At 42.1% G+C, this 27971-nt stretch overlaps 1 protein-coding gene across 6 annotated transcripts in view; it reads left to right on the top strand.

Annotated features, from left to right (window-relative positions):
• TSPAN5 (tetraspanin 5) overlaps positions 1–27971 on the top strand; it is a 181588-nt gene that overhangs the window by 65868 nt on the left and 87749 nt on the right. Inside the window, exon 1 of one of the 6 annotated variants that reach the window (XM_065545260.2) lies at positions 7523–7679. The exons of 4 other annotated variants lie outside the window; for them this stretch is intronic. In XM_065545260.2, the coding sequence (XP_065401332.1) occupies positions 7677–7679 (3 nt within the window). In that variant the 5' untranslated portion in view covers positions 7523–7676. Of the gene's footprint in view, positions 1–7522; positions 7680–27971 lie in introns of those variants that run through there. One more of the 6 variants, XM_074040200.1, reaches the window with a different exon arrangement.

The following is a 27971-nucleotide window of genomic DNA, read 5'->3' as shown; positions in this document are numbered from 1 at the left end:
CGGCTAATTTTTTTGTATTTTAGTAGAGACGAGGTTCCACCGTGTTGGTCAGGATGGTCTCGATCTCCTGACCTCATTATCTGCCCACCTCAGCCTCCCACAGTGCTGGGATTACAGGCATGAGCCACCGCGCCAGGCCAGCACCTTGGTCTTTATGGAGATGGCGGTGTGCCCTGCTTCACTGGGGTATGGATGGGCGGAGTTTCTGTTCCAGACTTGCTTGTCTTCCCCAACCCTGCCTACCTTCTTTAGAGCAGTGAAATACATGTTCAGTCTTCATGGAGCTGAGAAAAAGGCAGACAGCCGAGGAAGAGGCTAATAATTAGGCTTCTTTGGAAGGTGTGAGACAAATTGGCAGCATGGTCCCCCAGGAAAACACAATGGGCCTTTGTCTGCAACTAAGAACTCTAGAAATCATGGTGTCTGGGTACCACGGGGTTTGAGCTGTGGGAGCCTCAGCCTGTGTGTGGAAGCTGGGCTTTCTAATTGGATCGCTGGCACACACAGTGCTGTTGCTTCTTCTCTGCACCATGTTCCCCAGAGCATCTATCTGCTTTTGTTACTGCATTGTTATAAATGCCCTTCTTTGGCACCCTCCACTTTTCCTGAAGGCAGGCTAAGAAGCAGCCCTTGGCATGTGTGATGGCTGCGCCGCATGCTGGCCATCGAAGGATGTCCATCCCAGGAAAAGCTGCTCTCCCTTAGTTCTCACCCTTGGCTTTTGCCCCACTCTGCCTCCCAGCTGCCAGTGCATTCAATTCCCTGCCTTTGTCCAAGGGGCAGGACAGGGCACGACCACTTTGGCTCCCCTTTTCCCTTGGGAAGCCAAAGTCACTCCCCCAGCTTGAGAACTATGAGTTTCTTGTGCATGCCGCTGGCTTGGTGGGATATGAGAATGGGAATTCTAACTCTCGCTGTGTGAAGAGTTGGCAAGGGTGCATGTGCTGCGCCATTGTGTGTTATCTGTAAGAGAACTGCAAAAAGAAGTGTCTAGAATTAGATTCAGTGCTTCAGGACCCCCTCTCCTTTCTCCATTTAGATTCCTCAACAGAAGCTGCTTTTCGCTTGATTAACTATAACAAACTCTCTTTGGAGTTTTGTATTTTGGAAACTGCATTGCCAAAGGAAAATCATTATGTCTGCTGGAAAAGCCCCAAATAAATTCCTCCTAGGGTAAATGGAGGAAAAAGAATAGAAGGGTTTAATCTATCATCTTGCCTGTTAGTGAAATACTACTGAGTGACCTAGTTCATTTACATATTAAATGTGCTAGACCTATTTGTGCCTTCTTTTTTTTGGGAACTTGTTACCTTGGAAACGATGCCCTGGCTCAGAAATTAACACAAGGCCAACAGCAAATCTGCAGTCTGGTTTCTTCACATGGACAAGTTAGTTAATGGGGAAAGGTTAGATTTTCCCAAAATGTCTTCAGTGGTTAGTAGAAAAAGGAGAGGAAGGAGAAAAAGTGAAAAACATGTATTATTTTGGTAACATTTTCAAAATACTACTTTTAAACTAATTGGAAGGGATTTTACCTAGATTTAAGAAGAAAATAATAGTGTGGCCTCTTACAACTTCAGTCTGCTTTTAAAGAACTTTCCTGGTGCATTTGGCAGCACTGGCATGAAAAGGATCAGCTGTCAATTGACATTGAATTCCAACCCTACCTTTAAGGAATCTTGACTCTCTCGTTGCTTTGTTGTAATAGCACTAGTTCTTCCAGATTGTTTGGTGGTGTCTTACGTTCTCAGGCCAACTTTTCAAGAGTCTGAGAAGCAGAATTATAAAATAGGATTTAGTCAGCAGCTAGAGAGCAAAATTTCAACCCATCTTCCCACCTGAATATGTAGCCTGCAAGTCCTGGGAGAGCAAGGAACTTTACTGATCTTCTACAGTGTCTCATTTCACAGTGGAGGAGATTGGTACCCAGAGAGGTGAAATAAATTGCCAAGGGCATCCATCTGGTTTGGGGCGGTCTAGACTAGAAAACAGACTTCTTAACATGTCTTGCAGCATCATGGATGGAACTGGAGGCTATTATCCTAAGTGAAATAACTCAGAAACAGAAAGTAAAATACTACATGTTTCCCACTTACAAGTGGAAGCTAAACAATGGATACACATGGGCATAGAGAGTGGAATAATTGGCCAGGCGCAGTGGCTCACGCCTGTAATCTCAGCACTTTGGGAGCTGAGGCAGGCGGATCACTTCAGATCAGGAGTTCGAGACCAGCCTGGCCAACATGGTGAAAACCTGTCTCTACTAAAAATACAAAAAATGACCAGGTGTGGCGGTGCATGCCTGTAATCCCAGGTACTTGGGAGGCTGAGGCAGGAAATCGCTTGAACCCCAGAGGCAGAGGTTGCAGTAAGCCAAGATCGCGCCACTGCACTCCAGCCTGTGTGACAGACCAAAACTCTGCCTCAAAAAAAAAAAAAAAGAGAGAGTGGAATAATAGACATTGGAGACTACGAAAGGTGGGAGGGTGAAGGTTGAAATATTGCTTGTTGGTTACAGTGTTCACCATTCGGGTAATGGGTATACTACAAGCCTAGAGTTCGTTGCTATGCAATATATGCACACCAGAAAATCTGCACTTGTACCCCTAAATGTATACACATTTTGAAAAAACTTTAAAAAAAAATAGGTTTCTTCATTCCAAATCTAGTGCTCTTTCAACATTAGTCCTGACACAGATAAGTCACTTGCTTTGAGTTCTGTTAGAGGTAAAGTTGGGTGAAGAAATTGTGAGAAAAATGCTATTCTCTTTAAGCCAACCACCAGCCAGCTTACTTGGGAAGCAGTGGAAGGAGGACACAGTACATCCTCAAATATGAAATCCCTTCTTAGTGGTATTTGTTGTGGATAGAAGGAATTAGAATGAGGCCGGGCACAGTGGCTCAAGCCTGTAATCCCAGCACTTTGGGAGGCCGAGATGGGCGGATCACGAGGTCAGGAGATCGAGACCATCCTGGCTAACACGGTGAAACCCCGTCTCTACTAAGAAATACAAAAAAATAGCCGGGTGAAGTGGCAGCGCCTGTAGTCCCAGCTACTCGGGAGGCTGAGGCCGGAGAATGGCGTGAACCCGGGAGGCGGAGCTTGCAGTGAGCTGAGATCCGGCCACTGCACTCCAGCCTGGGCTACAGAGCGAGACTCCGTCTCAAAAAAAAAAAAAAGGAATTAGAATGAGTATGGAACTTTGAGCACTCTGAGGATAAATTGCACCTTCTCATTGAAGACACATTCAATTCTCTTGGTCGCTCCATTTTTTCTGAAGTTCCTTTTACCATGCTTTGCAGTGGCGATAGACCTATTGCATGAAGAGATAAAATGTCCTTTAGGCTTTTTCCTCTTAAAAACTTGGGATAAGGACAAGTTAGCCTGAGGCAGTCATGGAGTCTTTATAAAGAGACTTTTAGCAAGGGAATGATTTTTCAAATATAGTACAGGATTTGGGGCATGACTTTGAACTGGAAAGTTTACATATAGAAGTAGAAAATGGTGTTTAATACCTTTGCAAATACTTTTGTGTATTCATTCCTCATTTGTAAATATGTTTTCTTACCTGCTGACTCAAGCACTGACAGTGTATTTGTTTGCTCGTTCAACTGTGTACTGTGAAGGTGCTTGGGAAACAGAGTTGAGTATTGTACACAATCTCTGACCTCAGTAATACTTAGGCATATATGCTTATTCAGTAACTGGACATTTTAAAATAAAAAGAAGTGAGTATTTTCACTGCTTGCATATAATGGGAATGATTGAATAACCTTCCCATAAGATGGCATTAGTTCAAGTGTCCTTATTTTAGTAAGAGTATTTCAGGCCAGGTGTGGTGGCACACACCTGTAGTCCCAGCTACTCAGGAGGCAGAGGCAGGAGGATCCTTTGAGCCCAGGAGCTGGATTCCAGCCTGGGCCACAAAGCAAGACCGTATCTCTTTGAAAAAATAATTCAGAAGGTCTCCATAAAAATCTCACCTCTTATTTTCCTCAAAACAAGCTCTGGTGCCTTAGGGTATATAGGGTATATAGTAGGGTCCCCTGGCCTTTGGAAGGGGGGTCGGGGAGGGGAGTTATTTGAAACTGGAAGATGGGAGTGGGAGAGGGAGGGGGAGTCAGGGACAAGCATGGCAAAGTTCCAGATTCTCTGTATGTGTGTGAAAGTCACAAAACCCTACATTGACTGTGTAGTGGATGTCAGATGAAGAGGGAGTGGGGAAGCAATTAATAATAGCAATCACAGGTGCAGGAGCCACGTCTCCTCCTGGGCACTTTGCATGCGTTCTCTCACTTCTTCTTTCTTACCCTGTGAGGCTTGGTCCAGTTGCTATTCCCAAATCACCCATGAGGAACCTGATGCTGTGAAGATCAGTGACATGGCCAAGGCTGTGTAGTGAAGTGATGAGCAGGAGTCAGTCCTGGTCTCTCTGTTGTCTGAGCTCACCAGCTCTTGCCTTCACACAGTGCTGTCTCCTCTCATATCAAGTTGAACATGGGTCAGGACCATGAAGTTAATTTTCTTCCTCCTGTTAATCATCAAATGGGAATCTCTGTTTTGCCTGTTAGAGATTATTGATACAAGAAAGGCTGGGAGTTAAATGCTGAGAACACGGACACATAGAGGGGAACAGCCACACCCTGGGGTCTGGTGGAGGGTGGAGGGTGGGAGGAGGGAGAGGATTAAGAAACAACGATTGGGTACTAGGCTGAATACCTGAGTGATTAAACAATCTGCACAACAGACCTCCATGACACAAGTTTACCTATGTAACAAACCTGCACTTTAAAAAAAAAGAAAGACTTTATATCAGTAAATAAGTAGGCCTAAAAAGGGGAGATAAAATGAAGGAAAATCATTCTGGAGCCTTAAGAATAAAAGTGAAGATGTCGGACTAAAATCATAAAATGAAGTAGAAAATAAAGGAATCACATACATAAGTTTGACTTCTAACCCACTTTGCCTTAAGTTATTTCAGTTGACAAGTTGAAGTTGGGTTGAGGGGATGGGGGTAGGAGGTGAGTGATGTATGGATAAATCCAGTGTTCTATGGTGTGCCTTAATAGAATAAAGTCAACATAATCCTTGCCTCCAGGGAGCTTGCAGTTTAATGAGGGGGGCACATGATTACAATATCGTAGGGTCAGGGCTGGGGAGGCATTGAGGAAGAACTTAGTGTATGAATCCATCTCCGAACTTCAGTGATGTGGAAAATAAGCTATTAGAAAGATACCTTGGACTTCGTTTTTCAAGCAGCTTGAACTCCCCAAAAAATTGTTCTGCAGACTTATTTGCCATGATATTTGTGACTTGAAGTCTAGTGTTTAGATCACAGTGAGCTTTTTGGAGATGAGATTTATGCTCACATCTGTAGTAAGTCAACGTGTGGTGAATGCCTTCTTGCACTGACTGTCAAAATGGAAAGCAAATCTCTTTGCATGATTTTCTATCTCATTTTCTCTATTAGTGCACATGTCACGAGCATTTCTTCTCCTTGCAGTTTTGTGTGAACTTAGTCCTAGACAGAATCTGAGTTCGAGTGGTTAGGTATAGGGCTCAGCATCCTGGTCAGCACCTGAGCTGCTGTCCTCTGGGCCACTGTTGTGCCATCAGCTCCAGTGGGGATGGCACTAGGTTCAGGAGGCTGAAGAAGAGACCCAGAGCCAGCAGATGCAACATGGGGTTGTGCTGGGGGCTTACATACAGGGGAGAGGGCCCAGCAGCTGTGGGCTGGACAAGAGAAGTGCAATCACTTGCAAAAGGTATGTAGTTTATATTGCATTTTTACTTAGCACTCTTTGTTTAACGACTTCCACTTGGCAACCTTCATTCATGCCAGAACTCAGGGCCTCCATTTCCCTACAGCCCATGTCCCATACGATGGGCTGGGAGCTCAGATGTTCCTCATAGACAAGGAACAAATCTCCAGGGTGGCCACTTCCAGATCCCTAGCTCAGAACTTTGAACACATTCAGGGGCGTCTGCCATACGGAATCATTCTTAAGAGTACGCTTAAGTTACTGCTATCAGGTGCGTTTACCATACACTCCTAAGTGGCTTCAACTTAGTCTAATGAAATTTGATTTCATGCAGAGGGTCTCTTAGACAAAAATTGTATCTGCATGCAAATTACTGGCTGCATAGGTTACTTTGAAATATTTCTGGTGTTTTTTTAAAAAGTCAGTTAAGCTGATCAGAGACAAAGGGAAGGAATTACCCTTTTTAATGTGCAGCAAAATATGCACTAATGGTGCAATCACAGAATATTAAGTTGTTAATACAATAGATAAAAAGTTAATCCATTTTGGATTTCATTGTATTGTGTTTTTCTTGTTTGTGGAATGATGTAATTGTGACAGAGTAATTAATACCCTGCAGAGGGATTAACCGTCAAGATTGAGATAAAAGAACAAGGAGACAAGAGCAGAGTTGCCTAGAAGACAGGGGCGTTTAGAAAGTGCTGAGGCTTAGAGTTTGCTTAAGGTGATTTTTTTTTTTTTTACCTTTTCTGACTCTAATTATACATTTTTGCATCGAGTAGTGATACTCAACTGGGTATAGGTAAAACATATTATTAATAGAAGTGATGGAGTTCTGAGGTGGATCAGATTTTTCCCTTTAAGCTTGGTTTCCAGCCAAGCCATCAGTCCTCGATTGGTGCTTTGCTGTGTGTTCAGAATGGCTTTTTCACCTCTGTAATTTACTTACTTTTTATTATGTGTTATTCAGAGGTCTTTTGGTCATTTATTCTGCACAAATCCTAGAAAAGGAAAGCAAAATAAGGAGGGATTCCCCCAAATGAGTACTTGTTTTTATATCAGAGCATGGTGGGCCTCTCAGTGCCAACAGATTGTTCCAGTTAATTTTTTTTTTTTTGCCCTTTGTATTGACTCTGGGGTTTCTAATGGTCAGTCTGTGCTTTCAGATTGGAATTATTAACTTTGACCAAAACAGGAGTGGTTTGAGAAGAGGCAGTAGAGAGGAGAAAGTGGAGATCTAGCCAGAATCGTTTGTTTTCCACAAAAATTAGAGATGGAAAAGACTATAGGAATCAGACTCTGTTGGCCTTGTCCTTTGTAGCCCCTACCAAGGCAGCAAAGAGGAAACTGTCTTCTTCCTGTACGAGTCTCCAACTGGCTGACATTATAAGCATTCTTAGTGGCAGGTTTCTCATTTTTGAATCAAAAAACAGGCTTTCATGCTAAATTATTAAACAGTCTGTGGTTTGGCTTTAAAATCAAATAAATAACTCTCTTTATGAATGGATTAGACACCCTTCCTAGTTTCCTTTTAATTATTTGTTCTCCCCCTTCCTCATCTTGGACTTCACGGCCATCAACTTGGTGTTCTGCTGTCTGCTTGTCTCTCACTGGCTTCTCTCTGGGGAGCCTTCTCCAGGTCGGCTTGTTCCACTATCCCCCACCTCCCTGTGAAGGAAGATTGAAGCTGGTGTAGATGGGGCTTCCTGCCTGCCCTGGAAGTCTGAGCCAAGAGTAACTTTACCCTCATCTTTCCACAGTGTGTATGAGAGTAAAAAAGGTCAGCTGGACAACTGGCCTCGCTGGGATCGAGCGGTCAGAGTCAGATGATGTTTCCATGAACTGTTTCGTTGGGGTCAGATGGACTCAACTGCGCAGCCCACGTCGTCTGCCCCCATCTGCACTGACCTGATATGGTGGGTGGCCACATCCTAAAATAGTTTCTCAGAGACTTTTGTGTGTGAAATCTACATATAAATGTGTTCATGTTTATAATTTTGATGAGCAAGAGCTTATTTTGCTTAAAGAAGATAATGGAAATTTTGATTTCAACTAACACATCTATTTTCTCTCCACTAATGAGTATGGAAGGTTTTCTCCTAGATGAAAACCTGGAGAGAATCACTAATAAGAAGAGAAAGCTGTTGTGTACTGTTAAAATATCACAAAACAGTTACTATTATAGTCATATATATGATATGTTCATTCTTTTAAAGGATAATTTAAACATTATTTTGGGTACATAGGGTTTTAAAAAAATCTATTCGGCGTCTAATATGAATGTGTGAAAAATTTCACATAAATTTTCACATAGTAATTGCCACCAAATTGTTTGCTGTCTTTTGTCTCTTTCACATTGTTTATAAAGACCTGACTTGGATAAACAAGTCAGGAGCTTTCACCTTCCATAGCTAAGCCTATCTTTCCTGATGCTGCATAAGACAGCTGGGATTAGAGAAGCTCTTGAAAAGCAGGATTGGTAATAGGAAGTGATAGCTGTGTGTGAAAGCCTTAATGCTGAAGTGCATTCTTGTAATGCAATTTCCTTGTCTGCCTTGTTATCTTACAATTTTATTGGGAAAAATAATAACAATGTTATTTCAAAGAAATGGTTAAAAAATAGTCAAACTTAATAGAAAGCGGAGCCCTGTCCTTTGGTTAAACAATCATTTACTCAGCTCTCTCTCTATTTTTAAAACACAGAACCGTGAATCCTTCCTGTACAGTTGCATGGGTTAATATTAACTCTCTCTCAGCTTATTCACTGTCCACCTAAAAGAACAGTACAGGGCTCTAGCAATGTACCTTGCTCTGGTTTATAGGTAAAATGCTGCACTTGGGCATAGGTTTGTAGAGGTTGAGTATTGTTTCTCTTCCTGTGATGGAGACTGAAGGCATTTCTGATGAAGGAATACAAAATTAGCTGGGCGTGGTTATGCGTGCCTGTAATCCCAGCTACTAGGGAGGCTGAGACAGGAGAATCTCTTGAACCCAGGAGACGGAGGTTGCAGTGAGCCGAGATTGTGCCTCTGCACTCCAGCCTGGGCAACAGAGCAAGACTCTGTCTCAAAAAAGTAAAATAAGTACTCATAAATACTGATTGAAAGAAGGAAAAAAGTCTAAGGGAGTTATTTGGGAAAGAGCTAAGAGGAATTCATCTGTGAATAGGCAAACAGAATATCATCCCACGATTACTTTCATTTTAAGTGTATTTGAGGGTACTGTGAATGAATTCCTTCACAGATGTGTTGGCTCTGCAGGGATAAAGGTGATGGGGTTTCCAGTTCATGTTGCAAGTTCATGTCTCAAGGGGAAGTTCTGTGAGACTTGGACTGTGTTCTGACCACACAGCTTTGCATAATTGATTAATTCTGCATAGCTGCTTGCATTCCTTTCCTAAAATAAATTTCACTTTCTAATTAACTCTCCAGAATTAATAAGTGCCAAAAAATAGGATGTGTGTTGAATCTTGTGATCTAATGTGATGCTGCCAACTCACACAGATTTAAGGTATAATTAATAATGCTGAATCTCTGAGGGAATTCTTAATTCCTGAATTGGTAGACAGATCTCTGAAAGTAGCTAATCCTTATCATGTTTACCATGTGCCAGGCACTGTGCTGAGGACTTTACCCAGTTTACCTCCTTGATCTGTTTTCATTATCACAGACACCCTGAGAATTAGTATTATGGGTATCTCCATTTTTAGAGAGGTAAAGTCACTCACACAGCCAGTTGACACAGCCAGTGAATAGTAGAACTGGATTTGGTCTGAAAGAGTCAGGCTCTGGAGCCAGTGCTCCTAAAGGCCATGTGACATTGCTTCTCTTTTCTTTCTCTGGGGTGTTCCAGTTTTCCTCAGGGCCTCGTCATTGCTGCTTTCTACCTGCTGGCACTCTTGTCAAATGTGATAAACAGCGAAAATTGATACAGTACAGGTCCAAAATAAATGGACCCTGATAGGTACCAAAGGTAAAGTTGTTGGCAAATGACATCGCCCGTGTAATGGTAGGTGCTGCGCTGGAGGTCAGTTGTGGAGCGATGCCGTGAGGGAAAGGTAGATAGACGTCTCTGGGCTGGGAGAAGGCAAACGATGAGGGGACTTGGAGTTTCAGAGGGGAAAACAATAAAGATTCTGGTTGGCAAGTTTCTTGGCAAATTGTAAGGGTGGTAAACATTTTAAATCAGTACATCAGTAACTTCTGCATGAGAAGTGCCAGGTACTTCACAAAACTTAAATATAATGTGTGAGCCTTAGGGTCGAAAGCAGGGATGGCACTGCTTCTGACTTCTCTGGTAACAGAAATATGAGAAAGAAGTACAAATAATTTTTTCTCAAATTGGGTTTTAGATTTGGGGTTTCATTTTTCAGCAGAATAAAAAAGTTACTTTCTATTTCCATGAATACCGGGAGGGGAGACTTATAAAATGCAATAAATATGGCCGGGTGCGGTGGCTCATGCTTGCAATCCCAGCACTTTGGTAGGCCAAGGTGGGTGGATCACCTGAGGTCAGGAGTTCAAGACCAGCCTGGTCAACATAGCAAAACCTCATTTCTACTAAAAATACACAAAATTAGCCAGATGTGGTGGCGGCTACCTGTAGTCCCAACTACTCGGGAGGCTGAGGCAAGAGAATCACTTGAACCTGGGAGGTGGAGGTTGTAGTGAACTGCGATCGCATCACTGCACTCCAGCCTGGGTGACAGAGCAAGACACTGTCTCAAAACAAACAAACAGAATAAAGTAATAAATAGGTGTATGCTGAAAGAAAAATCATTCTTAGTCCTGGCTTTTTTTTTTTGAGACAGGGTCTTCCTTTGTTGCCTAGGCATGATCACAGCTCACTGCAGCCTTGACTTCCTGGGCCCAGGTGATCCTCTATCCTCAGTTTTCCAAATAGCTGGGACTGTAGGCACATGCCACAATGCCTGGCTAATTCTTTGGTTTTTTTTTTTTTTGCCCAGGCTGGTCTCGAACTTCTGACCTCAAGTGATCTTCCCATCTCGACCTCCCAAAATGTGTTGGCTGGGATTACAGGTGTGAGCCACTTCTCATGGCCCATGACATTTTTTAAATCAAAATGTCTAGATAATAAAAAATAATCAACATATTCAGACAATCTAATTTGGTCGATATAGAACTATGTGTTTTTAGATTTTCCGGTTTTGAAAAAGGCAACATTTGTGGCGATTGTAGACTTGGCAAAAGTTTAAGTTTTGTAACATTGCAAGTTGATTTTGAGTTAATTGAAACATTTGAAGTTTAAATCATTGGCAAAGTGGATTGTGTACATGAATTGAGGGGGAAAGAAGAAATTAATACTGTTTGATGTTTTTTAAATTTTCTTGTAAATAATGTAAATATCCAAAGGCAACAGAATAACCTAAGTCATCAGAGGCTGAGAAAGGACATCAAATAAGCTTTATTTATTTATTTTTTTTAGATGGAGTCTCACTCTGTCCACCACGCTGGAGTGCAGTGGCGCCATCTTGGCTCACTGCAATCTCCACCTCCCAGGTTCAAGCAATTCTCCTGTCTCAGCTTCCCAAGTAGCTGGGATTACAGGCACACACCACCACACCCAGCTATTTTTTGTATGTTTAGTAGAGATGGGGTTTCACCATGTTGGCCAGATGGTCTTGATCTCCTGACCTTGTGATCTGCCCGTCTCAGCCTCCCAAAGTGTTGGGATTACAGGCGTGAGCCACCACACCCATTCCACGGAGGTGGATGGGAATGGCATTGAATACAACATTCAGAATATTGTAGATGAAAGAGGGAAGGTTTCTAGAATATTATGTGACTGTTGTGTGAGGTGTTGAATATTATAAATAAGGAGATTTTGCTGCTGCTGTTTTTGTTTCTGAGGAAAAGAAACCCTTGGATTAGCCCCAGTGACTCTGGCTGGTGAAATCACCCAGTAAATAATCATAGACATCTCATTAGCAGAAAGAGAAGAGAATCAGCAGAAAGAGCTGGGGAACAAGGTTCACTGGGGGCTTTCAAACTCCTCAGGTATTATGTGTATTGAAGAGCTTGGATCTGAAAGATTAGGAGTTATATTGTCTCGTTGAAAAGAGACTGACAGTATGGGCTTTAAAAAAAAAAAAAAAAAAAAAAGTCCCCCAGCCCATTAGAGATCTACTATGTGCTCACACACTTTTGTGAAAATTTAGAAAGTCTATGTATAAATCTGAGAGAGAATGTGTGTGTGAGTAGTCATTATCTCTGATGACTTACCTATTTTAAATAATTTTCTCTATTTTTTTGTTTTCCGGATATTTGTATATATGGATCCACTTTGTTCATGTTGAGTTTGTACTTTATTTTTAAAAATTTGCCGCCACTTCGTAAGCTTTCCCTGGGTCATGAGGTGTTCTTTGCAGAGGGGATTCGCAAGACTGTTTCCTTCTCCACTCAGCGCGCTGGCTCCGGCTCCGGCTCCGGCTCTGGCCCTTGTCTGCACCTCTCAGCTCCTACTCCTACTCCAGAGTCTGTGCTTTTCCTCTGGCCCAGAACATTCCAGCTTCCACCCTTTTCACCTGGCTAGCTGTTAATCTTCGTGGTGCCCTTTTCTTATTTAGGAGGACTTAAATGCATTGGACAGTGGACAAAAACCATTTTAACTGGATTGCAAAAAGCAGACTTGACTGGGCAGAGCGGTCTCTAATGTCTTCAGTAATGTTGCCATTTACCATGTGTCTGTTGGGATCAGATCCGTCGCTAGGCACCCTTCATGCTTTTACGTAATAGTTTATAGCTACCCTGAATAAGGGTGAGGCGATGGCATTCCCATTTAGAAAAGTTGAAACCAGGATTGCAAGTAGTGTAAGAACTGGGATGGGAAGCCAGGTCTGTCTCTCTGTCCTTAGATCACTCTGCTGTTACTTTTCTTTGTGAATCCCTAGGACATTGCCATGGAGGGAAGGGGAGAAACCTTGATAGGGCGCTTGGATGAAGAACTGCAGCTTATGCTAAAAATGATCAAGGCCCTGTTAGACTGGAAACATCCATTGTAAGACCTAGTGCTGTAAGGCAAAGAGGTCTCTAGGAGAATGCTCAAGATCTCTGAGGGATAACTGTTAAAAATCCTGTAAGAATTAGGCTTAAATTATACACATGAGAAAGGTAAGTGCTCTCAGGGCAGGGGGTAAAATAAACCTTTAATGAAACTATGAGGAGGAACCCTGCCCATCAACTGTCGGTAAGTTTAGAAAAAATAAAGAGATGCAATTCAAGGTCAGTAAGGAGGTGAAATATGATGTATGCATAAACCTTTAAAGGTTTGAGAGGTTGGCTATTTTTGGTTAACAAGGGTTAACTTGAGGATTAATAAGTCAGGATATATGGAAAGTTAAACTTTCCCTTCTCTGAACCATTCAATTCAGTTCAACAAATACTTTCCCAGGCCAAATGGAATCATTAGCCTTGTATGAAACTCTTGGCCTTTTTAAAATGATGACATTGTGGCCAGTTTTGTAAATTTAGTTGATGCGTGAATCTGTAGACCATGGATCAAATTAATTTTATAATGCCCTCAGGGAAGGCAGCTGATGAACTGGTTTCTCTGCGTCCTAAGAGCAGTGTTAATGACCCACTTGTACGATGAGATTCTAACATTCTTGAGTTACCTAAATGTTTCAGTGTTCCCTGCCATATAATTTTAAGCTGTATGCACATTTTTGGGATAATTTTTATCCATATTTTGTTTAAAAAATGAGCTAAACTAAACTAAAATTCATAACATTTTGTACTTCTGCTTCTTATTAAGATTGTTTAGTCCTTGGTGGGTGATGTGAGAAGATCAGTACTTAACAGTTTGAGAATTCTTACTCTCATAAATCAAAATAGTATTCATTGACAGTTTTCAAACAGTTTCATTTAGATGAAACTTGATTTAGATTCTCTAGTAGTTGTTATCTACTTTAGAATAGTGTTACTATGATTTAAAAGTTGGTATTTTGGCTGGGCCATGGTGACTCAAGCCTGTAATCCCAACACTTTGGGAGGCCAAGATGGGAGGATCACTTGAGCCCAGGAGTTCAAGACCACCCTAGGCAACGTGGACTCTATCTGTACAAAATAAAAAATTTTAAAAGTTGGTATTTCATGAGTTTGCATTTTTAAATGCAATGGACAATAGATAGAATTGTTTATAAGACATATTTGCTTGTATGTTTTTTTCTTCGTATTACCAGGTTAAACCACAGAGGAAAAATAAAATTTGGGGGCTCTAAGCCTATTTATCCAATGTCTCCTAGAAGAGCCCCCTTTAGAAACTTGTAGCAGTTGTTAGTGTTGCTTGGGTTATAGCCATGGTCAAAGCATAAACAGAACAAAATAAAAGTTGTCTAAATATAAAGGAACTATGGTAATAACTGAGAAGCCAAGCATTCTCTCAATACCCTCTTTCTCCATAAGAAACGTGTAGCATTTTCCTTGGAGAAGGGTCTATGTTACTTTAGTTCAGCCCTTGATGAAAACAACATATGGTTAGTTTTATGAGGACTTCGAGACAGATGGTGACCTATAGGCTAATTATGCAGTGGGCAAGATTCTTTAAACAAATCACTGTGATTGTGACATGGCCCTTTCTCATGAGTTAGACAATCTGGACTGTTTATTGTCACAGTAGGTAAACATGTTCCAGGTGAATGAGGAAGAGGTGCTACGTGAGGGAAATGTATTTACAACATCTTTTCATCTCCATATTTACTTTAATGGCTAAAAGAGAAAAGGAAGTCAAGAAGTTAAAAGGGGAGCACACTAAAACCTCAGCTAGTGCTAGGATTGTGTTACTTTGGACAGCTAACTTTTCCGATAGCTGAGGGGTTCCCCCATTAAGCATAAACGTTTTTCTTGTAATCACTTTGAACTCTTTCTGAAGTCTTCCTTGCCCTCTGAAAACAGAATGTCTGAGACGCAGTAGGCTTTATAGTGTTTATTATCTTACTTTACCTCCTGTCCCAAACGTAAGCTTCATGAAGGTAGAGGCAACAGTCTGTTCTCTGCTGTGACCCTGGCCCCTGGAACAGTGCTTGCACGCAGCAGCGTTAAATATTTGCTGAAGTAAGTGGGAATTAATTAAAGCTCTTTAATCTTCACAACTGTATCACTGTCCAGGCTTTGTTCTCCATGTTTGTAAACTGGTCAGGGACCCTAGAGTGCATTGTTCCTATGCTTACGGTCTTAATGTCCCTCTGCCCCGGTGTAGTTGCTCATGGCTGTAATCCCAGCACTTTTGGAGGCCAAGACCAGCGGATCACTTGAGGTCAGGAGTTCTAGACCAGCCTGGAAAAAATTGTTAATGGTGAAACCCCATCTCTACTAAAAATACAAAAATTAACCAGGTGTGGTGGCACGCACCTGTAATCTCAGCTACTTGGGAGGCGGAGGCATGAGAGTCACTTGAACCCGGGAGGAAGAGGTTGTAGTGAGCCAAGATCGCACCACTGTACTCCAGCCTGGGTGACAGAGTTGAGACTGTGTCTCAAAATAAACAAATAAATAAAATGTCCCTCTCATTATATTGTAATTGCCTTTTCTTGTCTCTCTCCATCACCGGACTGTAACATCATTGACAGCAGAAATTTTGGAGGTTCACTGTTATATCCACAATGTCTGGTAGTACATATTATTACTTGTTTCTTGAATGTGTGAACAAACTAATTCACCAAAGGAAATGATCACTGCCCTGGGTCTTTTCCTTTACAAAATCATATGATGTAGATAGTTTCATGCCCATTTTACAGACACACAGCTGAGAGCAGCAGCCGTGATTTGCATCCAGGTTTGTCAGCCTCAAGGATTACGTTCCACCGTATGGGTAGCTTCTCACCTTTACACACACAAGGGCCCCCTTTTTGGTGTCAAATTTTCCTGACCTTGCATAGTATGTGTATTTTTTACTTAACTCATCCAGAATGGTATAATAAAAATGCTATTATCAGTTTAGTAGTGCTTTTAATTACTGTTTTTAATCATTATACTAACATTGTAAATTTGAAAAAAAAAATAAAAATAAAAAGCCGGAACAGTGTGTGGGAGAACTTCTTGTTGATTGCAGTGCTTCAGTCTACCTGAGGTTTGCCAGCCCCCCTACAGTAAGCCTGTGCACTCCCCCTTTCCTCAGACTTCCCTCCTCCCCGCCAGCAGCCCTTTCTGTGCTCCCCCATGCAGCCTGCCCTCCATGAGTGGCCATGGACTTCGGGGTCCAAGCGGTTCTTCACACCGCCCTTTATATGATGTGTGTCCCCTCTTTGGCTGTCTGGTTTTGCTTTGGTCAGTATAGCTAGTGGCCAGCCCATCTCCATTTCGAATTTACTGTTTTATAATAAGCCTTTGGTCTGAAAGCCAGATGATCAGGGATGCTAGAACTTGCTAGAATGAGGAAAAGAGACAGGTGGTCTATTGCCCACTGAGTGAGCTGCAGTAACTTTTACTACATGGATTCCTTTTTGTTGTTGTTGTTGTTTTGAGACGAGTCTTCTCTGTCACCTATGTTGGAGTGCAGTGGCACGATCTTGACTTGCTACAACCTCTGCTTCTCAGGCGCCCTGAGAGGCCTGGTTCTCAGGCCTCCTCAGGGTACTGGTAGGTGACGCCCCAGCATGCATTGCTCACAGCCAATTTGGCTTAGGTCTGTAGGAGGTGGGATGTGGACATAAGCGGGGTGGAATATGAAAGAGGAAAAAATGGGAGAGCATTTACCTGGTCAAGGGCGTAGGTCATATCAGGTACTCAAAGGCAAACCCAGCTTCATGTGGATACTTTCTTGAGTCCATCCCTCTCTGTTTCTGTTCCTCCCTCTGCCTAACCTATCCTGGCTCTAAGCTGGTTCAGACACTGCGTTTGTGTCTTTTCACATGACATTTTTCTTTTTTCCCTCCACCTTGCTAGGGCTGAAATTTGCAGTCAGCATTTATATATGCCCTAAATACAAATTTCTCTAATTTTACCTTTCTTGTCATTTTGTGGTCTTTTACATTTTCGGTCAATGGAAAATAATTGTTAATATGAATTGCGGTTTGGAAACTTTGTGCCAGATGATGAAACTGAATGAATGTGTGGTCTTTACGTAGGTAGTGCCTTACATATGGTTTGGTTTTTGGCCCATGTACTAGATGTTTGCCTTTCTGTGGGCTGTCACAGATCTGGCATGTACCTTTATTTTATTGGGAGTTTCTACATGTGTTGCTGCAATCTCTCAGCTAAGAGTATTTTTCAGTCCTCTTGCTATTTGTTTTTTTACCACTTATAGGGTGAAAGGAAGTAAAATTAGATAGGATTTTGATGTTTGATTTAAAAATCAACATTTCCATGAATTCAAAAATTCAAGAAGATGAAAGGATACCAGTGATTCTTCTGTTTAAAGACAATTGATTTCCTTTGGCTGACAAAGTTTTGTTCTGTCTCTGGGTGTTCATTATTTTAGATGTACCCTTTGGACTCTGTGCACCTCCCCATCATAGCACCTACTATATTTACTAAAATAGTAGATCAACCTCTCTGCCAACACAACTGGACTGTGTAAGTTCCTTGAAGGCAGGGGTCCCTAGTGACTGGCAGAGTAATATCTGGTATGTTGTAGACACTCAGTAAATGTTTGTCAAATGAATAGAGTGACCAAGCAATCTAATGAATATGGTCCTATCATGGTCCCAACCGGTCATTGGATTGAGTATAGTTATGATAGTGTCATCTCTAATGAACATATCTCGAATCACATCCGGGTTCAACAAATTTTCTTCTCTGTCTTGCCGAGGTGGGGGCCCCACTCTGAGTCCCAGAGATAGAAACTCAGTCATCTTTGCATATCTTTTACCTCCTTGGTGTCTCTTGTATTTTCCTCTGTTTTTCTCCATTCCTACTGCCTCCACTCTAGTTTACACTGTTGGTCACCTTATGTCTGTAGCCTGTGAGCTAGCTTGCTGACACGAGCACCCCCAGCCATCCTGCACTCTGCCACAGCCAGATCAGACTGCCTCCCACATCCCTTCTAGCAGGACGTCCTTGCAGATGGTCCGAGTGGGTTTTCCCAAGGAGTTCTACAGGGCAGTGTGTTCCAGTGGACATCCTTGGTCCCCTGAGGACCAAGGCTCAGAAACTGATTTTATGAGCATAGCCAGAGCTAATCTCTCCATCGTGTTATCCCAGTTCAGGAAGTGGATATATAAAACTAGATTGTCTGCTTACTGCCTTAAAATGAGAATAGAACTGTTTCTATTTCCATTTCATGGCCTGGGATTCTGGTGTGGGAACAACTAGTACACGTTTTCTTCCTGTAGTCAGGCCTGCGTGGGAAGCCAAATCATAATCAGATGCTTACTTGGCTGGTATGGAATAAAACAAAGAGAAGAGAAGTGTCAGATGGCATCAGGTTAAGTCCGAGGCATCCATTTCACAGTCAGGAGGCTTGCCAGTGGGAATACCCAAAGTGAGTTGGCTTCGGCTGCCTGCATCCTTTTCCACAGTGAGGCTGACTTTGCCAGTGGGTCCTGACCCTCTATGGCTCAGGAGGTTGCCTCAGGCCCTTTCTCACTACACATTGCTGGGAGTGGCAAGGCCATTGCTGTTCTCTTTGAATATCTGCTTTCCTCCACTTTCAAATCTGACCAAGCACTTCTGATTGACATTCTTTACCCTTAGATATAACACTTTCAATTCTTTAGCGCTTGGAGCTGTTTCTCTAGGATGACTTTGTATGTCTTGGCTTTTTAAAGTTTAAGAGCAGTATGTTGTCTTTATTTCAAAGCCTTTATATTTTCTCTCCCTCACTCACCATCTCTTCCTCAAACCCCTTTTAAGCCCTGACTCTTGTTGGTGGGAGTCTAACTTTCTTTGCCTAGCCTCGGAGGTCCTCTGTCTGCTTCCCTGAGTGATCCAGACTTATTTTCTTTTTATTGGGGGGGGGGGGGGGGGACTGTCACCTAGGCTGGAGCGCAGTGGCACGATCTCAGGTCACTGCAACCTCTGCCTCCCAGGTTCAAGCAATTCTCCTGCCTCAGCCTCCCGAGTAGCTGGGACTACAGGCACGTGCCACCAAGCCTGGCTAATTTTATGTATTTTTAGTAGAGACGGGGTTTCACCTTGTTAGCCAGGATGGTCTCGATCTCCTGACCTCGTGATCTGCCCGCCTTGGCCTCCCAAAGTGCTGGGATTACAGGCAGGAACCACCATGCCTGGCTTCCAGACTTATTTTCTACTTGTTTCCCTGTGGAACAAGTAGGGGTCAGAAGCCCCAGTGTAAGTCATTCTGTCTGTCTGCTGGAGTTTCCTGAGCTCTAAAAACCCATCTTGCCTATCTCATCGGATTGTTGTGAGGGCCAAATACAGTGGCAAGTGTTCATTTTCTCTATTGGTGCAAGATTCTGCATAGGTGATGTGACTCCTTTTTTTTAAGCTATTATATATTGAGCCCAAGCAGTTTGCATATATTATTTCATTTAGTCCTTTCAAGGAGATCCTGTTGTCATCCCCATTTTACAGATGAAGAAAGGGAAACTCATAAAGAGGCTAGAGAAGTCTCAGGACTGATGGAGACCGGATGGGTCTGTCTAATCCCTATAGTCTGCTCTGAACTTCTAGTACCTACTGCTATATTAGACTGAACACTTGCCTGACCCCCCGCCCACAACTAACTTAACTCGCTTCTACTTCTCTGACCCACTGCCCTGACCAAAGTCCTCCCCACCTTTCCAGGCCCCTTTCAGGTTTCCTCTCTCTCCTTTTGTGTCTAGCCCTCATTGTTCACCATCATCTCTGACCTCCTGTGCTACTTGAGGACATACTGGAGGCAGACCCATCTGCAGTTACATCCCAACCACACTGTGTTGCTTTGAACAAGGCAGCCACCTCTCCGAACCACTGAAAAAAAAAAAGCATAATAATGACAGCTGGATCCTGGGATTTCTGGATTCCATAAAACCAATTGTGTAAAAGTTCTTTGTAAATGGTTAGATGTTCCTGGCTTCTTCAGTAATCAGTTATTTTTGAACTTATTTTTAATTTGTCCCATAGTAAGGAATATATTTTAATGTTGTGATGGGCACATACATTTTAATGAAGAGTTCCACAGGTACATTTTCTTCTTTTTTTGTGTGTGTTAAAAAACAGTGTTTATTTTGACCCATTGAATTGACTTTGACTATCCACTATAGGAGGCTACCCACAATTTGGAAGAAAACATCGGGTCCAGATGACAATAAACCCATTGAGGGCAGGGAATGTATTTTGCACTTCTGTGTCCTCATAGGCCTAACAGGTTATGAGAAGATTCAGTCTGTTGATGGATTTTGTGCTGGAAATAGGCAGGATGGAGAGACTTATGCACATTTCAAATTATTTATTGAGTGCCCCTTTGCAAGAATTGGCCAGTAAAACCCTGGGGGCAGCTTTGTCGCTGCACTACTCGGGAGCCTGCACCCTCTCGAAGACATCATGCCAGCGTCTCCTGCACTTGGCCGTGTAGGCTGCAGCACAGCTGTTTCTGCTACAATGAGCTCCAGTATTTGTATTCCTCCTCTTGAGGCCAAGGCTTGTTCGTTGGCCCCAGGGAATGTGTTGTGTTGGGTTTGAATCTCCTGTCCTGCGTGCTGTGCCCCTGCCAAGGGCTGTGCACTCACCTGTCCCAGATGGGTGTTTGCGTCATGTTTTCCCTGCTCTGCTGGTGGTGACAGCATCCTGCTGTCTCAGAGTAAAGCTCAGCTGCATAGATGCCACCCGCCCTCCTCCACAGCATCCAGGCTTCCAGTGTAAAAGCCTCTTACAACATCAGGCGGGAGAAAACAAGCCTGCCGCTTGTGGTGCCTTAGCACCAATTTGTCACCCACTTCACTCAGCCCTGGCCCCTGCTTCTCCTCTGTATGGTATCTTTTTTTTTCCCATGGCCGCTCCAGCTGGGCTCTGGCCTGACACTGGAATCACATGTTTTGGCTCTAGCCTTTGGTATTATTCTCGAGGTTGTCAGCACACATCCCCACTGCCACCTTTTTCTAATGCAAAGGTCTTTTCATTAATGGATATTTTTTCCTAGGAGACTTGTTTAGGGGAGAGACGCATCCCTCATCTCCCCACCCCCACCTGCCATAAGGTTTTTACAGGCCAAGCTAGAGATTGCTTTCCAGCCACTTTCAGAAAAATGCTGGGGCTCCACTTCGTGTTTAGCACAGTCAGCACACGTAACTCTTGTTCTGCTTGGGTTCTGTTCAATGTCACTTGCTTCTCCTGACGCTAGAAAGAGTTGAGAATTATAAGCACGGATTATAAGGACTCATAATCTCAGTTGCCAGAGTGAGGGAAATACGTTTTCACCGGTTCCCTGAAATAGACCTGGTGGACAGCTATTGCCTCCCCTCCCCTTTCCTCTCATTTCCCCTGGAGATGTGCTCTGCCTGTTTCTTCTCCTCGCTAAAACTAAGGAACTTTCCCTTGTGTTTTCTTTTGGCTTCTAGATTGTTCACCTGGCTTTTTATCTAAGCTTGTGTGAAATTGCTCCATGATCTGTGCCTGGAGAGGCTTTGGCGTAACATGGCTCACAGGGAAGTGTAGTTTGTTGTGATTGGACCATTTTGTTGCAACAGCATCTGTTCTTGTCTGAGTGGGGCATGCAGGTGAAGCATTTGCTCTGGGCCACTGAAAAACGAGGGAACACAGGCACCTGGACTGACCATTGGCAGCTGTGATCTACTCAGCAGGGGTGGTTGCTTATGTGACGCTCAGACAGCCCCTCAGCTGTTTGTGATAAAAGGTACAAAATTCTAGGCAGCTTTTTGGTCCCCATAACAAGTATATATAATTCCTACTTTAAGCAGTCCAAATTTAATACAGAGCAATGGGATGAGATGTATGTGGGTGGTGTCACATCCACAAGAATATCTTTAATCATCATTCTTTTCAACAATTCCGTTTCAAGAGGAATAAGTGAATTTAGGAAATTTGTATATGGGAAACATTGTCTATCAGTAAATGTGCAGTCTACTGTGTATATTTTCTCCTCAGTTCAAGGCCCCCAAAATGGGATGAAAAGTTGCTCAAAAGCTCTCATGCAAAATTATAAGAATATGGAGCTATATTAGGAAACAAATAGATAAATATGCTTTCAAGAATCCGACTAAAATGCTCAACAGTTATATGAAACATGCAAGTATAAGTTGAAAATTTAACTGACATGTGGACATTGAATGTTTCTGTGATTTTAATGGAAAAAAAATTCAAGGAACAAGGGGAAAAAAAACCCACCAAGTGTCAAAAGGAAAAATGCCCTTTATCTACTCATGCAAATAGTCCCCTTGTTCATAGCCGTCACAAAGGACATGACAAGCCATATTGTGCAGGTTCCAAGGTTCATGAGAAGCAGGTTTGTAAGTGGCAGGTAGTGGGAAAGTGATTTATGTCCCATGAAAACCCATTCAGCTGTTGTAGCACTTCCAGGGCATGTGACGCGTAAGGGAGCCATTGTCTTAACACTCAGGGTGAGGACAAAAAGGCTTCAGTTGCTGAAAGGTGCTGGTTTGAGATGGTGATATCCTGTCTCCTTTTCCAGTAAAAGCAGGAACATGACGTCTAGGGTTTTTAAAAGAAAAAGCTTTTGTTCTTTTTTTATTTAGTGACAGTAGAAATTAAAGTAGAGCCTTAAAAATTAGTAACACAGTCAATTTCAATGTCAGGACCCAAGCCTCGGCTGTTAAATCAGATGCCTTGTTAAAAAATGTGTGAAAGTTATTTACCCTCATTTAAATTTGGGGGGCAACAAATGAATGGCTATTTAGGTTAGGCATGGGAAGCATTAATTAGTAATGGGGTAAAAGGACTCAGTGAGATTAACTTAGGTCACCTGTATTTAGCTTCTGATTTTACTTCATTCTGTTTGCTTTTTTCATTAGTCTAAATTAACTGCCAGAATTGCATTTATTAGTATGTAGGAGAACAATAATCAAGAAGTATTTTTGTTTGTATTCGTAGGAGGCTATATTGTTGTTATGTGATTCTTGGAAAATAATGGATTTTACACAGGAAAAGATACTTTTACTTTTCAAAGATCTTACTCATTTGGGGTAAGAATTTGATAGAAATGCTGGGATTTGGTTTATAGAAAAGCACGTAAACTGTATGTATCATTTAGGTTTCTAATGCCTGTTATTGGCTTTCATGTAATTTGGATTGGGAGTCTAGAAGGAAGGCAGTGATAACAGGAGTTGGGGCGGGGGGAAGTGAAATTGTTACCCATTTCTTCAATATAGTGTGATAACTGTCTCCCATTTAATTTTGTCTCATCACACATTTTTTTTTTAGTGTCTGCTTTTGCCAAGAAGTACTTACTGGTTCTAGGCCTCAAGGAGCTTTTGAGTTAGCACAGATTTTCTCAGTCTCAGCACTGTTGACATTGTGGGCCAGGTAATTCTTTGTGGTAGGGACTGTCTTGTATATTGTAGAACATCTAGCGACTTCCCCAACCTCTACCCACTAGATGCCACTGTACCCCTCCCCAGTAGTGTGACAACCGAAGTGTCTGCAGATGTTATCAAATGTCCTCTCAGGGAGGCACAGAATTGCCTCCATTTTGGAACCACTGGTTTGACACAGCACGTCTTGCTATAGAAACTCACTAGCATTCTTTGCCATTACAGCTGTTCAGTTACTTATGCTTATTTCTAGTTTTGGAAAAGCCATTTGAAAATGCCCTGAAGTGATTTTTATTCCTTTCTCATAATTCTTGAAAAGTGTGTGGAAGGCAGAGGAGAACTGTTAACTGTTCTGTCTGTTAACTGTCTGTGTACATGTGTATGTGTAGGGCTGTTTTCATCTTTGTCATCATTATTTTATGAAGAAAATGGAGGCCTCAAACGTACGAGCCAAAGGACAAACACTGAGATGCCCATGAGAAAGCAGGGTGAGGACTGCTTTCAGGAAGTTCCTGATATTCCTTGTATTAACAGAATCTGTTAAGACCCTGAAAGCTTAGGGCTTAATAAAATCGTTGAGATCTTAAATGTAGAGGATGTAAGATTTTTTATAGATCGGCTTTAAAATGAAGCCCAGGCAAAAATGAAATAGATTTGCCCCTCTTCACCCTCACCTACCTTCTCCCGGTTTCTTCTCTTTCCCTCCTCTCATCTCTGCTTGCTCTGGCAGGTCCTTTAACAAACATATTGCTATGTGATGACTTTGATGAATTACAAAAAGGTACCACTCTTTCAAGATACATTATAGTCATCTACCAAAAAATGGTCATAATACCTGTACAAAACTGCGGTGACCCAGGGTAACTGGAGCCCCAGGAGCTGTGCAGTGCGCAGCTTGCACAGCAGTAAGTGGTGGCTATGTTTGGTCAGTTTCATTCCCTCCCATGATACTAGTTTTCACCTGAATGCTGTTGGTTCTATTTTTGACCCTAGACCAAACCTTTTCTGGGAACATCATGCCTATGCAAGCTACCTTTTGGACATATTGTTCCTAGAATACTCTAAAGCATCTCAAATGTAACATATGCAAAATTGAATTACTGTTCTCCCAAGCCTGGTTTTTCTTAAATTTAGGAGTCATCTTAGTCTCCCTTTTTATATACTTATATACATACACAATATACATATACACATGCGTGTATCACAAGCCTTCTCAGTCCTCCCCGTATAGTTTTTAAATCCTGTGATTTTTTTTTTTTTTTTTTTTTTTGAGACGGAGTCTCGCTCTGTTGCCAGGCTGGAGTGCAGTGGTGTGATCTCGGCTTACTGTAACTTCCACCCTCCCGGGTTCAGGCAATTTTCCTGCCTCAGCCTCCTGAGTAGCTGAGACTACAGGCATGTGCCACCATGCCCAATTAATTTTTGTATTTTTAGTAGAGATAGGGTTTCACCATGTTGGCCAGGATGGTCTCGAACTCTTGGCCTTGTGATCTGCCCGCCTCGGCCTCCCAAAGTGTTGGGATTACAGGCATGAGCCAACACGCCTGGCCTGTGATTTTCTTTCTACCCCTGCTTTCCTCCTGTTGTCTTATTTCAGTTTTCGTCTCCTCTCTCCTGAGGCCTGGGCCATTGCAGTCATCTACTACCTGCTTTTCCTGTCCAGGTATCACACCCCTTCAAGCATGTTTCAACTAGAATGCTCCTGTGAAACACAAATCTGGCCTTACTGTTTCCCATCAGAGCTCTTTGAATTCCTTCTGTTATGCAATAGTTTATGCCTCCTTTATATCCTTATTTATAACCTCATTCCCTCCCCTCAAATGTCTAGGCATTCAAAATCTGCCAAGTGCAGGGCCTATTCTGGGCACTGGAGACTCAGCAATGAATAAAACAAAGTCATTGCCATCATGGAGCCTACTTTCGAGGGGACTGGACTATCGCAGTTCTGTGAACTGCCACGCTGTTTCATACCTTTGCTGGAATGTGCCTGCCCACAGCTAAGCTTCCTGGACAGTGTCTGCTGGAATTTCAGGACGCAGTGACAGTGTAGTGACCCCGCTGGCATTACCACTCTTTTTTTTATGTCTTCCTTGTGTTGTGTGCTTCAAGCTTCCTCTTCACTAGGGCCTAGCCTTACCAAGCTTTGTGTTTCTAGCACCTATAGTAGTGCTCAGCACAGGACAGATGCTTCTAAATGTTTATTGAATGAAAAGCACACAAGCATGGAAACACTTTGGGATTCGTGTCCCTCAAACGTGTCATGTATTTTCTTCCTTTCTTTGCTTATGCTCTTTCCACTGCCAGGAATATCCACCCCAGCCATCCTACCAGGCCCTTATAAGCCACTTGCCCCATTCTTTAAAGTGCCGCTGTCATGAACACTTGCTGAACCCTTCCCTTTCCTCAATTACTTATTGACCTACTTGCTTTTTTCATGCTTTCACTAGCATTTATTCAATAAATACTGAATATCTACCATTTTCCAGGATTTGTACCAGGTCCTAGAGATATGACAATGGAAAAAGATCTGCTAATATTGTATTTTTAGTAGAAACAGGGTTTCTCCACTTTGGATCAGGCTGGTCTTGAACTCCCACCTCAGGTGATCCACCCGCCTCGGCCTCCCAAAGTGCTGGGATTATACGTGTGAGCCTCTGCACCTGGCCTGGATGGCTATCCTTTATGCAATGTTGTATAGGCCCGGGCGCTTTCCATGTTGTGGCCCTGCTAACCCCATTGTGTTCCATATTTTGTGAAAAGGGGAAAAAGAGCATGGAGCAGACGTATTTGTTTCTTAAAGCCTTGCCTCAGAAGTGACATGTACCTTATCTCTCACAGTTCGTTGGTAAAGACAAGTCACAAAGCCACTCAAACTGAGACATGTGGTCTAGCTGGGTGATGAGAAAGACAAAACGGAGTTTTGGTAGACAGCTACCAAACTCAGCCACATACCTCATTATACTACCTGCAAGCTGTGTTATCGTTAGTTGCCTGCATATTAATTAGTTCTTTCTGCTTAGAACACTTTTATCTAGAATATTTGCAACATTTGCCATTCACTTCATTTAAATCTCAGTTCATGTGAAACTTCTTCCAAGTGTAAGAACACTCAGTCTGGAAAAGCTCCCCATCCTCTTACACTGCCTTTTTTTCTTTAGAGCCCTTGTCACACATTTTATTATATATATAGTTTATTGTGCTCCCCTGCACAGGAATGTAAGTGTCACAATGGCACAGCATTTGTTTTGCTTATTGCTTTATCTACAGAATCTAGAAGAGTGCCTGGCACTTGTCTTCAAAGATTATCTACATCTTGAAGGCAGAGCTTTGTTGTTCACATTTCAGTGAATATTTGCTGAGCAGAGCCTCATGCTAGACAGGCCTTGGAGGCACATCCTGAACAAGGAAAACACGCACCCTGCCTTCCTCGATTGAAGATATTAGTCTCTTCAGTCTTATTCAATTTTATTTCTCTGTGCTTAGCATTTAGAAGCAATTAAATATGTGTTTGTGGAATGAACAAACTAATTAACAGCATATTTAGAAAATCTCACTGTAGCAAATATATTAAAGTTTTGAGAAAATCATGATAATCTAAGTGAAATATTTTACGAATTATGGGGAAAACATGAGGGATGAAAATTTACCCTGCTCTGCTTTAGCTTTTGAAAAAGTCTACTTATAAGCCACTCTCTTCATTGCTAATAATAACACCAGTGGGGAAACTTGAAGAAAGCGGTATTTGTCACCAAATGGTAAGTTAGCAGCTTGTCTTGTTATCTGGGTTGGAACACAAAGTCATTAAGTGGCATTTGGACTAAATCTGATTGGAAGTTAGAATCTACTTGGAGACAAACAGAAACATGCTTCTGCTTAGAAAAATTGCACAACTTTAAGATGTGGTGGATTAGAAAATGATAAGAATTAATTTTAAGAGAATGCCTGTTTTTTGAAAGGATTGGTTATATGTTGGTGGAAATTCTTCAGGGAAGTGACATCTCTGGAGAGGGAAACACAAAAACAGCTCAATACAGTCAGTCAATTTATTCTACACTAAGGAAAAAATAACTAAAACTGCTTGCTGGTTTTCTGTGGACTGTAACAGCTGGTTGACTCAAATTTCTGCTTTCTACCAATTGTGAAAATTAAGCCTTAATTTGGAGGAGCACCTGGATGTTCAGACTCTGTCTGAAGACACAGGGGCTAAAAATGTTCAGATTCTGTCTGAAGATACAGGGGCTATGGTTTGTCTATGGTTACAGCTTTTGCAAATGCAGAAAAGCTTTTGGAGCCTACTTATGTTATGGAGTATTTCCAATAGTGATTATTAAAGTAATTCAAGGAAAATCAGTAACGAATGATAGTAAAATAGTTGCCTTCAAATAGTGTTCAAGAAAATAGAGTGTGTATGTAGTATTTTAGCACGTAGAAAGGCTTAAACCCTCTTGTGAACTCCTACTTAACAATTTCTTTATTATCCTCTTCTTACTCAGATTTATAAATTTTCCTTCCTTTCTGCAAAAGGACAGAGATAAATAAAGATAACAACTTTTCCCCCTCATTGTATCACCCCATTAGCTTGTTATGCCAGTAATATTCATATTGAATATCCAGTCATGTTTAGCCATTTGTATTGTGTTTGAAGTTATTTTTTGATTTTCAGATTTGAAATGCTGGAAAGGAAGATCCCAGCCTGATGGAAATTTTTACGAGAATAGTGATGCCTTTTTGCTGTAGAAAACATGTGAGGGATATTGTCTCATTGTCGTTACTGCTTACTGTTTGAATTCTTGAAGGGCTTGTT

Source organism: Macaca fascicularis, chromosome 5, assembly GCF_037993035.2.
Source record: "Macaca fascicularis isolate 582-1 chromosome 5, T2T-MFA8v1.1".
Lineage (NCBI taxonomy): Eukaryota > Metazoa > Chordata > Mammalia > Primates > Cercopithecidae > Macaca > Macaca fascicularis.
The sequence above is the reverse complement of the archived record's forward strand: the minus strand, read 5'-3'. Positions and strand labels throughout refer to the sequence as shown.